We start from the raw sequence: 12,559 nt of genomic DNA on the forward strand, positions 1-12,559 counted from the left end.
TCACCCCAGACCCACTGAAACAGAAGGGTGGGGTGGGAGGTTGGAGATGGATAGAGGGTGGGCACGACTGTTCCAACGGTCTGGATGATTCTGATGCATGTTCAGTTTAGGAACTTCTGCCGTGTGGTAGCCAGTGTTTGGTTATGGCTGAAGAACAGCTGGCCCCCTTGGTTGGGGCTCTCCAGTTTGCCAGTCTCCGCTCATTCGTGTTCCTTGACGAGCTCCTCTTCTTAGGGTTAAATTTAACACCTGGAGTAGCTTCAGGTGACACAAATTTAGAGTAATTAGGAAGGGCTCTGGGGGAGGATTGAGTTATCCAGGGGGAGCCGGTAGACATTCCGGGCTGGGAGGAAAAGCATGAACGCAGGCCCGGCAGAGAAGTCAGTATAGTTAAGGAGGCTTCCGTGAGAGTGACGAAAAACATTCTGTGGGGACCAGTTTGTAGAGGGACCTTGTCATTAGTTAGACACTGATTTGGCTCTCCTGAGTTCAGGGTGAATTTTCTTTCTGACAGTCTAATCAAGTCGGTTGATTCTTGGAATTCTCCTTCCTGTTACTGCAGGTCTCTGAACTGCCCAGTGTGGTCTGCGATCTGGCCAATGGCAGCATCACGTGGGCCGATGTGGAGGCCAGGTATCCTGTCTTTGAAGGGCAAGAGACTGGTAAAAAAGAAACAATCGAGGAATGACGACAGTTTTGGAGACTTCTGACCACTTGCCCTAATTGAAAAAAAAAAAAAAAAGCTCTTCTCACGTCCACTTGACAAACAGCATCGCATTTGCTCCCGGGGACTGCATTTTATCCTCAGTGGCTGCCTGACCTTACCCCACAATTAAAGTCGAAGGAATTCTGAACAAACTTGTAATCCATTTGCTCATGTTTCTGCACTTTCAGTAGAGCTGTTTTTCCCACTTTCAGTAGAGCTGTTTTTCCCACCGTTGCGTAGACATGCTCATGCTTAATGTTAAACACAGTTGATACATGTTTTTCAATTAACGGCCATATTGGGGTAAAAGTTACATACCATAAAACGCACCAGTTTTAAGTGTCCAATTCAGTGACGTTTATTTAGTGTATTTTAGAGTTGTGCAGCCATCGCTGCAGTCCAGTTTTAGAACATCTCCATCACTCCAGAAAGAAGTTACATGTGCACTTAGCATCACAGTTCATTCCCAGCCCCAAGCAACCACTTGTCTACTTTCTGTCTCTCTAGATTTGCTGTTCCTACTCTTTCTCTTTTTCTGAGAAAGCGATGCATTGCGCTAGAGAGACAGCATTCCCTAAGCAGCTGGAACAACGACGAGGAGAAGCCGAGGTGGGGAGGGGCGGCAGGGGCGGTGGGGGGAGGCACCTGCTGCTGTGGGGGTGCAGGGTGCCAACCATGATGCTCTGCGGACAGAGGATGACGCTCTGCTAGGTCTCCGGGAGGGAACACGTTGGCAGAAACCTGCTATTTTAAGGCGTGCTTGTACTTGGCTTCTCGTCGAACCCCTGATGCTGAAGGAGCCCCACCCCTCGTGCCTGACTTGGCATTCTTCACCATCCCGGTGATGATTCCAGCTGGGTGGTTTGGGCTCAGCTTTTGAGGGACTTTACTCATGTTATGTTTTTGCATAGAACACTCAGAACACATATATTTATTTGTCAGGAAGATATTCAAGGATGTGTGAATTTGAACAACTCTTCCCAGGGTTAGGACTTTGTCTAGTGTCTCAGCCTCCTCTCAGACAGTATAGGGCGGGGGCGGGGTGATCTCCAGAATGTTGCCTTGGCCTTGGGTGTGAAGAACAATTGAAGTAGTGGATCTCCACCACCCCCCATCCCCCCCCCGGAGATTCTCTCATTTTTCTCTCCTCTCTGATGATGCCTACCACAGTACTGTGCGTAGTAGGTATTCAGTGAATAGACTTTGGATGAGTCTTGAATTTTTAAGCAAACCTCTTGGGAAGAAAGCCTTTTACTGAAGCTTATTTCTCTCCTGCCTGGTGCTTTCATTAAGCATCAAGGAACTAGATTTTGAATAAACTGAGTATCCATTTTCTAGGGATTTCTTTCACCTCATACTCTTATAATATAGCTCTTGACTTGGTGCATAGTCTTATGTTGGGACTGGGGGTTGTCTTTCCTTTTTCTCACGGACTTCTTTTACAGCGAGTACCTCCATAGTCGGTCATCACCACCTCAGACGTTGTTACGAGCTCATTAATAGTAAAGATACATGTAATCCATAGTGGGATCTGCCTACTTTGGATCATAAAGGGATTAGAAGTAAAGCTCTTTTCACTTTTCATTGGCAAATACATCTGTCATGAGTTCAGCTGCTGGATACTAATTCTGGGAGCCCTCCCTTTCTCTGTACCGCCCCCCCCCCTCCCCCGCCCAGGGCAGTGCATGATTTCTCCTGAGAGAACACACACGGTCTCTGAAGCGACTGATGACCTGAGTGGGGCCGGTGGGCCAGTGGCAGAGCTCGCTGGTTCTGTTTGTGCCATATATACTTGATTCTGAGCACAAGCAGAAGGGGCTCTTCACACATGAGAGTTTTGTGTGTGCACACGCACGCGACATACCCCTCTTCGGTTCCGGCTCAATGTGTATTTAAAGCCCGTTCTTTCCGGGTGGCTGTGCTGTGAGGCCTTTTCATTATTTATATATTTATATGTATTAGACTGTGGGCTAGTTCGACAAGGGCTAGATCAATAGTACCGTCTCCCAGAGAAGTTACTCTCGCTCATCACTTTCTCCAAAAACAGTGATGGAGAAGAAGCGTCAGATTTGGACTGTTTTTCACGGAATGTACATAAGAATGCAGTAGTTTCTTTGAAACAGATTGGATTTGAGGGCATTTGAATACAATGAGTTAAGTCCGGAGAAGTGGCCTGTGCCCGACTTCTGCAGGAGCCCAGAGCCTTAATACGGCTTAACAGCTCATAATAGTAAAATATGGAATACAGATGGATGTTCCGGAAAAGGAATTCATTGCCACGTCATAAAAATACAGAAATGATCTTACTAATTGGGTGAGATGGTGCTAGAGATGTCAGATGTCAAATGGCTTTCTGTGACAACAGCTTGGAAAATTATCTTGTTCAATAAATCACTTGAAATAGATTCATTTGGGCCCTTTAATATGTTTCCCTGAACCAGTATAAACTTAGGGGAATGGTACCAACTGTCTTAGCCGATGGAGTCTATTCATGAGAGAACTGGATGCCCTGGAAGTAAATCCAAATTCTCTCTGGATACAGTTGCACTTAACCTTCTGTCACCAGGAAAAACGATTACTCTGTATCTCTTGGTTGGGGCTACGATGGAGAGGTTTTGATAGCATTGCTCGCATTAAAGAAACTTGCACCGGCATCTTTGCTGATAGTCTGTTTAACGGCAGCTTCTAATTTGGCATTGGGCCAACACCACAAAGAAATTTAGTTGATTCAGTAAGTGAACGGATGAATAATTTTGCTGTGCCTCAAAATTCACTTTATTGCCTCTTCAATAATTCTTGCTTATTGGGCTGCTTCTGAGCAGTAATTGTGTTAAAATCATGTGGATGGAATTAAGTTCTCTTCCGGAAATTGGGATACAATCTGGGAGCTTCGACAAGAATTGCTGGAGAGAAGCAGCCTGTGGCCCTGCCCTCTTGTGTTTGTGACATGCTGTTCTCCCAGCTGGATGGTGTATCTTCCTAGCCATGGTAAAGGATATCTTTTTAAATCTGTTGCAGCAATGAAAGGTGTTAACCCCAGCTGCACATTAGAATCACAGGAGCTTTAAAAAAAAATGCCCATGTCTCTGTCCCCTTCAAACCAACTTAATAAGTTTCTCCAGTGTGGGGCCTACATACCAATATTATTTTGAAATCATCTTAGGAGAGCCACTGCTGTAATGGATGCTTCAGCTCAAGCCATAAAGAGCCTGAGAACTCCCGCCTCCAAACCTGGGAAGGTCTTCTGAATGAAGGGTTTCTTCTGACAATAGGGGTCAAGTCAACACCAAAGTTTCCAGAAAAGATGAATTTCATGGGTGTTGTTTTTTTCCACTCCACTGAGGTGTCTCTAAATGTGCTGTCACAAACCCCGAGCATCTTGTGTTGGGGGCTGAACTCCCCCCTTCTGTCCCATTTGCCCGCCTGCTCTGATTCTGTCCAGAGGCTTCTGTGAACTTGTAACAGGATTTCCAGAGAGAAAGGCACTTTTGTAGGGTACCTACCATGTGCCAGGTGGTGTTCAAAGAGGGTCCCTGTGTGTTCAGTCTTCTCATCCATATAATAAGTATTTAATTAATGTCCTTTCACATAAAAGGAAAAGAAAGCTAAACCTTTTCAGGTTCACTCAGCTAATTGAGGGCAGAACCAATTTTGAACCAAGTTCAACGTACGTGATCATGTCACAGCATGCTGCCACCTGGGTTTCGCTACTTTCTTTCGTGACTACAGATGAAGATCACTTGAGAAAGAGTGTCTTGAAGTGTCTAAGAAAATCTCGCCTTTAAAGAAATGTTTCAGGATATTCAACCTCAGTGAGGAAATCCACATGTTCTCCGACAGCAGCAGGAACACGGGGAGGCTCAAGAGGTAAATGCAATCAAAATGGCTGATCTTGAGCTGAGAGCCAGCTCGATCAGGGTCTTAGAATCCTGGAGTTGGTTTTGTGGCTCACTGGATGGGCTTGCACGTCTGTGAGGGACAGGGCTTCTGGAGAAGCCTACGAACTTTCCTTCCTGTCCCGGCCACTCTCCTAACTGCACCGGAGCTGTACTCAGTCACTTATTACAACGTTTAAATAGTTTATTGCTCTCAGAACATGCTTACTTGCATATAACCTTGCAAGACCTAGAGACCTAGAACTAGAGACCTTGAGACCTAGAACTCAAGACCTTTCCTTCCAGTGCCACACTTGGGAGTTGGTGAAAGATGCTTCCAGCCAGGTTAAGTCTATTCTATCATCGTGACTTACCTTAAGAGAACTGTCTGTAGGTCTTGCTTGGAGGAAGGTGTTGCTTACACTAGAGAAGAAGATGAGAGAAGGTGCGAGAAGACTATTCGTAGGCTCGCTGTGTGCTACAGAACCGCTATTTCCTGTGTCCGTGCACCTCACTTTCCGTCCTCAACCACTGACCGCTTAATGCCCTAGCTAGAGAATTTTTTCCCCATCTGTCCTTCCCTCCCTTCCTCTCCCTTCCCCCTCCCCCCGCCTCCTCTCCCCTCTCCTCTCCTTCCCCTTTCTTCTCTCTCTGATCTGGCACTTGCTCGTCTTCCTGCTTTTACCTCTTGTTTGCTGTTCAACATTAGCCCGTTTGGGGATATTTGCCCAAAAGAACATACAGTTTTTACTTGGCATCAGGAACTTCTTTCAGAACACTCCTGTTTGCCTCGATACCTGGATTTACCCAAACCATTTAGGTACCATTTGGGAAACTGTTTAAGATTGTTTTGCTTGGGTCAGGGCTCATGTCAGAACTGAGTCAGTGGCCCAGGCAGTTAGCAAGGGCACAAACCTGTGCACAGCTGTGTGACGCACAGTGCTGTGATGGGTGCTGAGGGAAGTATTATAAAAGGAACCATGAAGTAGGGCCCTTGTTTGGAGAGCGGAGAGGTCAGTTGTCACTTGAGTCACTTGGTCCTTTTGCTGCTGTCCTCGGGGGTTATTTCCTTTTCTGGAAGCCGGTTGAGCAGAATGAGTCAGTTTTTACTTAGCCTGCTCGTGAGACAGCCGAATGTGTGTCTCTCCCTCCCCCTCACTCCTTGAAGTTTGCCATCAGAGCTGGTTGAGGGGAAAGTTCCTGTCCTGGGCCTGAATTCTCACACCCACGTGGGAATCGGGCTCTCACCCTGCACACAGGTAGTGTTACCGTGGGCGGTTTGTATAATCTAAAGCTGACAAGCCTTCACCATTACAGATACTTCATGTCCTCGTTTAAAAAAAAGGAAGCAGGCCTCCGCCAGCAGAGCTTTAGGTAGAGATGAACCTGTGTTGGGCCCAGTGGGGTGGCTGGCTCTCGTGTTTAGTGAAGAAGGCCAATGAGAGCCATTTCTGGCTTGAGTTTTAAATCTAAGGCCCCTCCAAGCTGGCTAGAGAGGAGATCGCAGAATGACAGGCAGGACTGGCTTGAGACGCATCCGTCCTGGTCATGTGCATTTGGATTTCACAGAGAAAGGGGTCTGTTTAAATTGGCAAACGTCCATCTACCCTGAGGAGCCCAGACTCTGTAATGGGTGTGTTCGGAGCAGGGACAATGTAGTCAAGATGAGCGTTTTGGAACCCCTCAGAGGGGATTGTGCTTCCTTTTGGTATTTACCCGACCATCTATCATTGTGAACTCTCTTACCATGTGAACGCTGGACCCATTGCTCCTCCGAAAGGGCTTTCTTTTGAGAAGGTGAATTTATAAGGACCTTGCACCCAATGAGACAATTAGACAAGCGGGGCCGGGTAGGGGGCAAGCGTGCTGTGGGTTTTCAGTTTCCCTGAGTGATCCCATGGAGCCACAGGCTTGCAGGATGCGGGTGGGTGGGGCTGTACTGGACACAGTGCATTCTAGTCCCGACCCTTCCAGAATCTAGATGTGATGACCCTCTATGCCTCTGTTCCAAGCCACAGCCTGAGCCTGAACCTAACTGAAGCTTCATGAGCATGAGGCTGGGAAGAGAGAGCCCTTCTGGCTTTGGGGGCCAAAGCTGTCTGCTTCCTCTTGTAATATTCTGGACTTGGTGCAGAAGTGAGCCCATGTAGTGAAAGAGCAGACCTAGGCCGGCTGACTAGTGACTATGTCCCCGACATGGCCGCAGAAAGAAGTTCCCGCTCAAACCTCAGACCACGCATCCTCCCCTTGAGTAACTTATGTTTTCTAAGAAAGCAGGCTACCGATTGATGGATACTTTGGAAGTCTGAGGTGGGAGGAAGGCGAGTGTGAGAGGCATGGAAAGTGTGAGTAGAAAAGGGAGGGCTTCTCTCAGGTAGGGGTCAGAGGCAGGAGCCCTCAACCCTGTCCAGGCTTAGAAAGACCTGGGAGCATTTTACCCCTCCCCAAACCAGTTAAATCAGAGTCTCTGGGGATGGTGTTTGGTGCTAGGTATTTATATAGCACAGCAAGGCTGACAGCCAATGGTTAATAGGTGGCCAGTGAGAAACGTTCTGTATACACTGAGGCCAAATATGTTAACCTCAGACATAGTGGTTCTTAAACTTCAGGTGCATCAGAATCTCCTGGAAGACTTGTTCAAACATGGATTGCTGAGCCCCACCCCCAGAGTCTCTGATTCAGTGGGCCTGTGACCACCAAGCCCAACATTTGCATTTTTAACAAGTTCCAGGTGACGCTGATAATTGCTGATCTGGGACCACACTTTGGCAGGCAATCGGCTGAGGCCACGACCCTTCCCCAGCCAATCGGCTAAGGCCATGATCCCTATAAAACCTTTGTGCTTTTGAAACTCGCTCTCTCTCTCCGGTATCTCACCGCTGCTTTGGTGCAGGTAGGCGACTGAGCTCGAGCTAGCTCGAATAAAGGCTCTTTGCTTTTTGCATCGGACTCGGCTCCCTGGTGGTCTTTGGGGATCACGAATTCTGGGCATAACAGTAGAATTTTTCCAGACAGTATCTGCATTTGTTATGTCTTAAAACTCAATCACTAACAATGCAAAAGTAGTTATGCTACCTAAAATAACTTAGGCTAATTAAAGCCTTTTTTTGGTCATCAAAACCCACTGTTCTACATCTGAGTGCAAGTTGATAGATGAAACACAGCGAGATTGTAGGAAAGGAAAAAAACACTGACAAGCTTTAAAAAAAAAATCCTTATTAGCATTCTTTTAAAGATCGAGACCTGGGGCTTCTGGGTGGCTCAGTCAGTTAAGCATCCGACTCTTGAGCTCAGCTCAGGTCACGATCTCACAGTTCGTGAGTCTGAGTCCTGCATCGGGCTCTGTGCTGACAGCACACAGATTGCTTGGGATTCTCTGTCTCCCTCTCTCTGCACCTCTCCCTCTCATGCTCTCTGTGTCTCTCTCTTTAAAAAATAAATAAAAAAATATATAAACAAATCGAGACCAGACTTTCCATTTTCTGAAAAGAATTCCTAAGCAGGCTTGTGAACCTGACTTCTTGGTTAGTAACTGCTCCTCAATGCCAGTCCTGACTGCTCCTTCTCTTACATGCCTCTTCCAGGCCATCAACTCTGTCCTTACTGGTATTCTGAATCTGGCCACCACCATCTCCCCACTGGTTTAATGCAAGACTCTCATCTGCACTCTACCTCACAATCTATTTTCTTTTCTTTCTTTTTTTTTTTTAATTAATTTACTTTGAGAGAAACAGAGCGTGACTTGGGGGAGGGGCAGAGAGAGCGGGAGAATTCCAAGCAGGTTCTGTGAGGTCAGTGCATAGCGCTCGCACACGAAGCCATGAGATCATGACCTGAGCCAAAATCAAGAGTTGGACACTTAACCGACTGAGCCACCCAGGCGCCCCTTGCAGTGTATTTTCTACACAGCGGCTGAAGTGACCCCATTCATCCTAAAAGTTCAAATTCAGTGGCTTTTCTTCTCAAGAATAACACCTGCATGATCTCCCCCATCTTCCTTCCCATCACACACACACACACACACACACACACAGACACACACACCTCTTTCCTGTTGCCCCAACACACCCAGAAGCAGGACCTTGGCATTCACTTTTCCGCCTGTCTACAATGCTTCCCTCCAGGACCCAGATGCTCATGAGTACCTCCCAACCCTCAAGACTATTCAGCAGTCACCCCAGCGAGGCCTCCCTAGCCATTTCACTGACAGTTTCAACCTCCAGCCAAACCCTCCTCCCTTCACGTTCAGACCCAAGCACGCTTTATATCCCCTTCCCTGTCTTCTTTTTCCTCCGTAGTGATTAACACTTTATAGCACATTTTACTTCCTTATCTTGTTTAATTTTCCCTCTCCTGGTCAGAAAGTAAGTTCTGTGAGGTCTGGGATCTGGGTCTGTTTTCTTCATGGCTATGTGCCCGTTATGCCCAGAGGAGAGCCTAGCATTGGGTGGCTGCTCAAAAAATATTTGAATGGTTGATGAATGAATATTCTTCAGGGCAGCTCCCACATTATTTTTTTTTTTAAATTTTTTAACGTTTTATTTATTTTTGAGACCGAGAGAGACAGAGCATGAACAGGGGAGGGTCAGCGAGAGGGAGACACAGAATCTGAAACAGGCTCCAGGCTCTGAGCTGTCAGCACAGAGCCCGACGTGGGGCTCGAACTCACGGACCACGAGATCATGACCTGAGCCGAAGTCAGCCGCTTAACCAACTGAGCCACCGAGGCGCCCCCACATTCAGTATTTTGATGTCAAAACTGGCTAACTTCGGAATGTCTACCCCCTGACGTACATACATAACTTTGTAAGAGCCCTGCAGTCACGGAGTAGTTAGTACCAAGGCAGGGTCACAAAGTTAGTGTGTTATAGTGATTTTTGTAGTGGAAACAAAATCTCAACCCCCCCATGGAATACGTTAGGGAATCCCTGGTTTGAGGAACTTTAGCTAATGTTTTGTTTTGTTTTGTTTGAAGTAGGGTTTATGCTCAGCACGGAACCCAATGTGGGGCTTGAACTCACGACCCGGAGATCAAGACGTGGGCTGAGATCCCAGAGTTGGATGCTTAACGGACTGAGCCACCCAGGGGCCCCCAGTGTTTTGTGTTATTAACCTGTCTTTCAACTGACACCGTGAAAAGGGCATTTTAAGGTAAAATATTCTTTTAAGATGATTACTTTTAAGATGATTACTAAATTTGTAAGTGTATCACTAGCTTTTAAAGGTTATAACTAAAATGAAAGCAGTAGATTAAAAAATTCTTGTACAACTTGTAGACTCTGAGAAGAGGTTCCAGGTAGAAAAACTGTAAGACTTCAAGATCTTTTAGGGACAAGAGTTCCAGGCCCGGGTTAGACTCTCTGAAAGGAAGTGGTAGCTCATAGTAGCTAGCATTTTTTTTTTTTCTTTGTAAGATGAGTTTTTCAATATTGCAGGATTTTAAAAGATTAAGTGAGAAAGTACCTGGAAAAACATGTAGTCCAGTCTGCCATGCAGAGAGGCAGGTGGTGTTCACTTCTTTCCTTTCTCCCTCCAAATTCAGCGCACTGATACATCCGGACCTGCTACGTGTACTAATTTGTGCACCGTCTAGTTTGATTCCACTGAGCTTTGGTAGAAGTTGCCTCCAGCAATCTCACTTAGAAAACTACTTCCTATCCTGGGCACCACGAGTTGAGAGTCCAAGGGACTAGGATTGTGTAAATTCAGTGGTTTTCAGATGTGTGCTTTTGGAACCCTTTGTTCAAATGAAGTCTCTCTTGGAACGCTGACATTTCCTGGATCCTGGCAATTCAGGGCTGGGGCAGACAAGGCCCTGCCCTCGTGCCCGTCATGACCTACTGGAGACCCAACCTTCGTACAGGGGGTGGGGCAGGGAAGGCAGAGCCGTGCTTCGCAGGGGTGAGGTGGTCACGGTGGGAGACACAGGGAGCCAAGGGTCTTGTGTGCCAGGGAGAAGGGGCTTGTGGGCTGGTGGCTCCCAGGGCCTTTCTGTGTGAGAAGCACTCCTGGAGCCTGTTAAAAGTGTGAATTCACACCTCCTGGGGTCATGTTCCAGGACGTCTGGAGTGGGCTCAGAAACCTGTGTGACGCAGAACGCCCCGTGCTTCTAACACACAGGCAGGTTTGAGCACCGCCGATGTAGCAAACTCTTCAATTAGCTACATGAGAGCGTTTTTATTTTATCTTGAGGTCGCGGGCATTTAAACATGGGTCTGTGGTTCTTTTGAGGATTTCTGTAGAAATTTTGTGCACTATTTAATGCACAGTATTTGTACATTTTATACGTTTATATTTTTCTTTTTAATTTTTTCAAGTTTATGTATTTTGAGAGAGAGAGAGACAGAGCGAGTGGGGAAAGGGCAGAGAGAGGGAGAGAGAGAATCCCAAGTGGGCCCCACACTGTCAGCACAGATCCTGACGCGGGCCTCGAACTCACAAACCACGAGTTCATGACCCGAGGTGAAACCAAAAGTCCGACGCTTAACCGACTGAGCCACCCAGGTGCCCCTATTTTTTCTAGGTAGGAAAAAGAATCCATTACAATTCCAAGGAAGGGCCTTTTCCCCCTCATTCCTTCAGTTGTAAATGTTGAGAAAAACAAAGGTGGGAAAAATATGACTAAGAATAAATCATCTTACAACTTGTGGCCCACTGTTGCACATCTGAGACACGCAGAACATGACATTCTTAAAGGGTCTGATGACTAACGTCTAGATTTACCAGTTAATGAAGGGTAACCTTATCTTGACAATAGCCAGACCTTCAAGGTCCTGTAGACCTCACCTTCAACATACACGAGTTCCTTAGAGACTCACTTATGCTTCGCCCCCACTAACTAAAAAGAGTAGAATCAGTCACTCCTTGTAATCACAAGTGCAGTGTGGCCCCGTAGGTCCTGTCCCGGTGCTATAATAAAAGCACCTTTTTTCACTGGGAAATGTTTCAAGAATTCTTTCTGGACCTTCACACTCCACACTCCCGCATTATTATTTTTTTTTTTTAATTTTTTATTTTTTTTAACATTTATTTATTTTTGAGACAGAGAGAGACAGAGCATGAACAGGGGAGGGTCAGAGAGAGAGGGAAACCCAGAATCTGAAACAGGCTCCAGGCTCCGAGCTGTCAGCACAGAGCCCGACGCGGGGCTCGAACTCACGGACCGCGAGATCATGACCTGAGCCGAAGTCGGATGCCCAACTGACTGAGCCACCCAGGCGCCCCACACTCCCGCATTATAAAGACCTTAGCATTTAGGTGTGCAACGTTAAGGGGGTGGGGGCAGCCAAGAATCTGTTTCAAACTGAGGACTGAGATAGATTTGGAGCCACAGGGCCGGGGGAGGAACAGAGAGGAACGAGAGGCACAGACTCCATAGTGCATGCTTTGGAAAGCCCCGAAAGGGTAAGATATTTAGGCCAAGCAGGAAGAATAAGGAAAGGGGGCATCTGCAGGGCTCCTCGTAGGTCCACCACCAGTCTTCTCCAGGGGACGTGGAGACCAGAACTGGGGAGAAGCAGGAAGAAAAGACAAGTCTTAGGATTTCCCTGTCTTCTTGGGCAGAGGGGCCTCCGTGGGGATGCGTGATGCTGGCCTGTTCATTGCACGCGGTTGGGCCTCAGCGAGCCAGAGGAGGCCTTGCTCGGTGCCCCGCAGATCTGATTATGAAGCACAATTAACTACTGTCTTGTTTTCACAGCAGAAGCAGAGTCCATTTTCTTCCGGAGCCAGGATCAGCTCCCCCTGCCCCTTCCTGCTCACTCACGTGCCCAGCAAGACCAGATACGGGGCTTTGCCTTGGAAGGACCCTTTGCGCGGGTTGTTTTTCCAAAGTGCAGTAGCTAACATTCCGGACTTTCTGTGGCCCTGGCTTTCTTCCTTCATTTCTCCAGGCAGCATGTGTGGCCCGTGCTGCGTACTCAGACCAATGTGGGGTTTCAGCAGAGCGATCGTACAGTTAATCCTCTAAGCCAGGACG

The 12,559-nt window shown here is 47.2% G+C and overlaps 1 protein-coding gene across 1 annotated transcript in view; it reads left to right on the forward strand.

Moving 5' to 3' along the window:
• The window catches only part of GARS1 (glycyl-tRNA synthetase 1), a 44,903-nt gene extending 44,049 nt beyond the window's left edge, over positions 1–854 (forward strand). The window contains exon 17 of the mRNA XM_042921441.1: positions 563–854. Within this exon, the coding sequence (XP_042777375.1) occupies positions 563–688 (126 nt within the window). The 3' untranslated portion in view covers positions 689–854. The remainder of the gene's footprint in view (positions 1–562) is intronic.
• Positions 855–12,559: the final 11,705 nt, after the last annotated feature.

The sequence above is a fragment of the Panthera leo genome, chromosome A2 (assembly GCF_018350215.1).
Source record: "Panthera leo isolate Ple1 chromosome A2, P.leo_Ple1_pat1.1, whole genome shotgun sequence".
NCBI lineage: Eukaryota > Metazoa > Chordata > Mammalia > Carnivora > Felidae > Panthera > Panthera leo.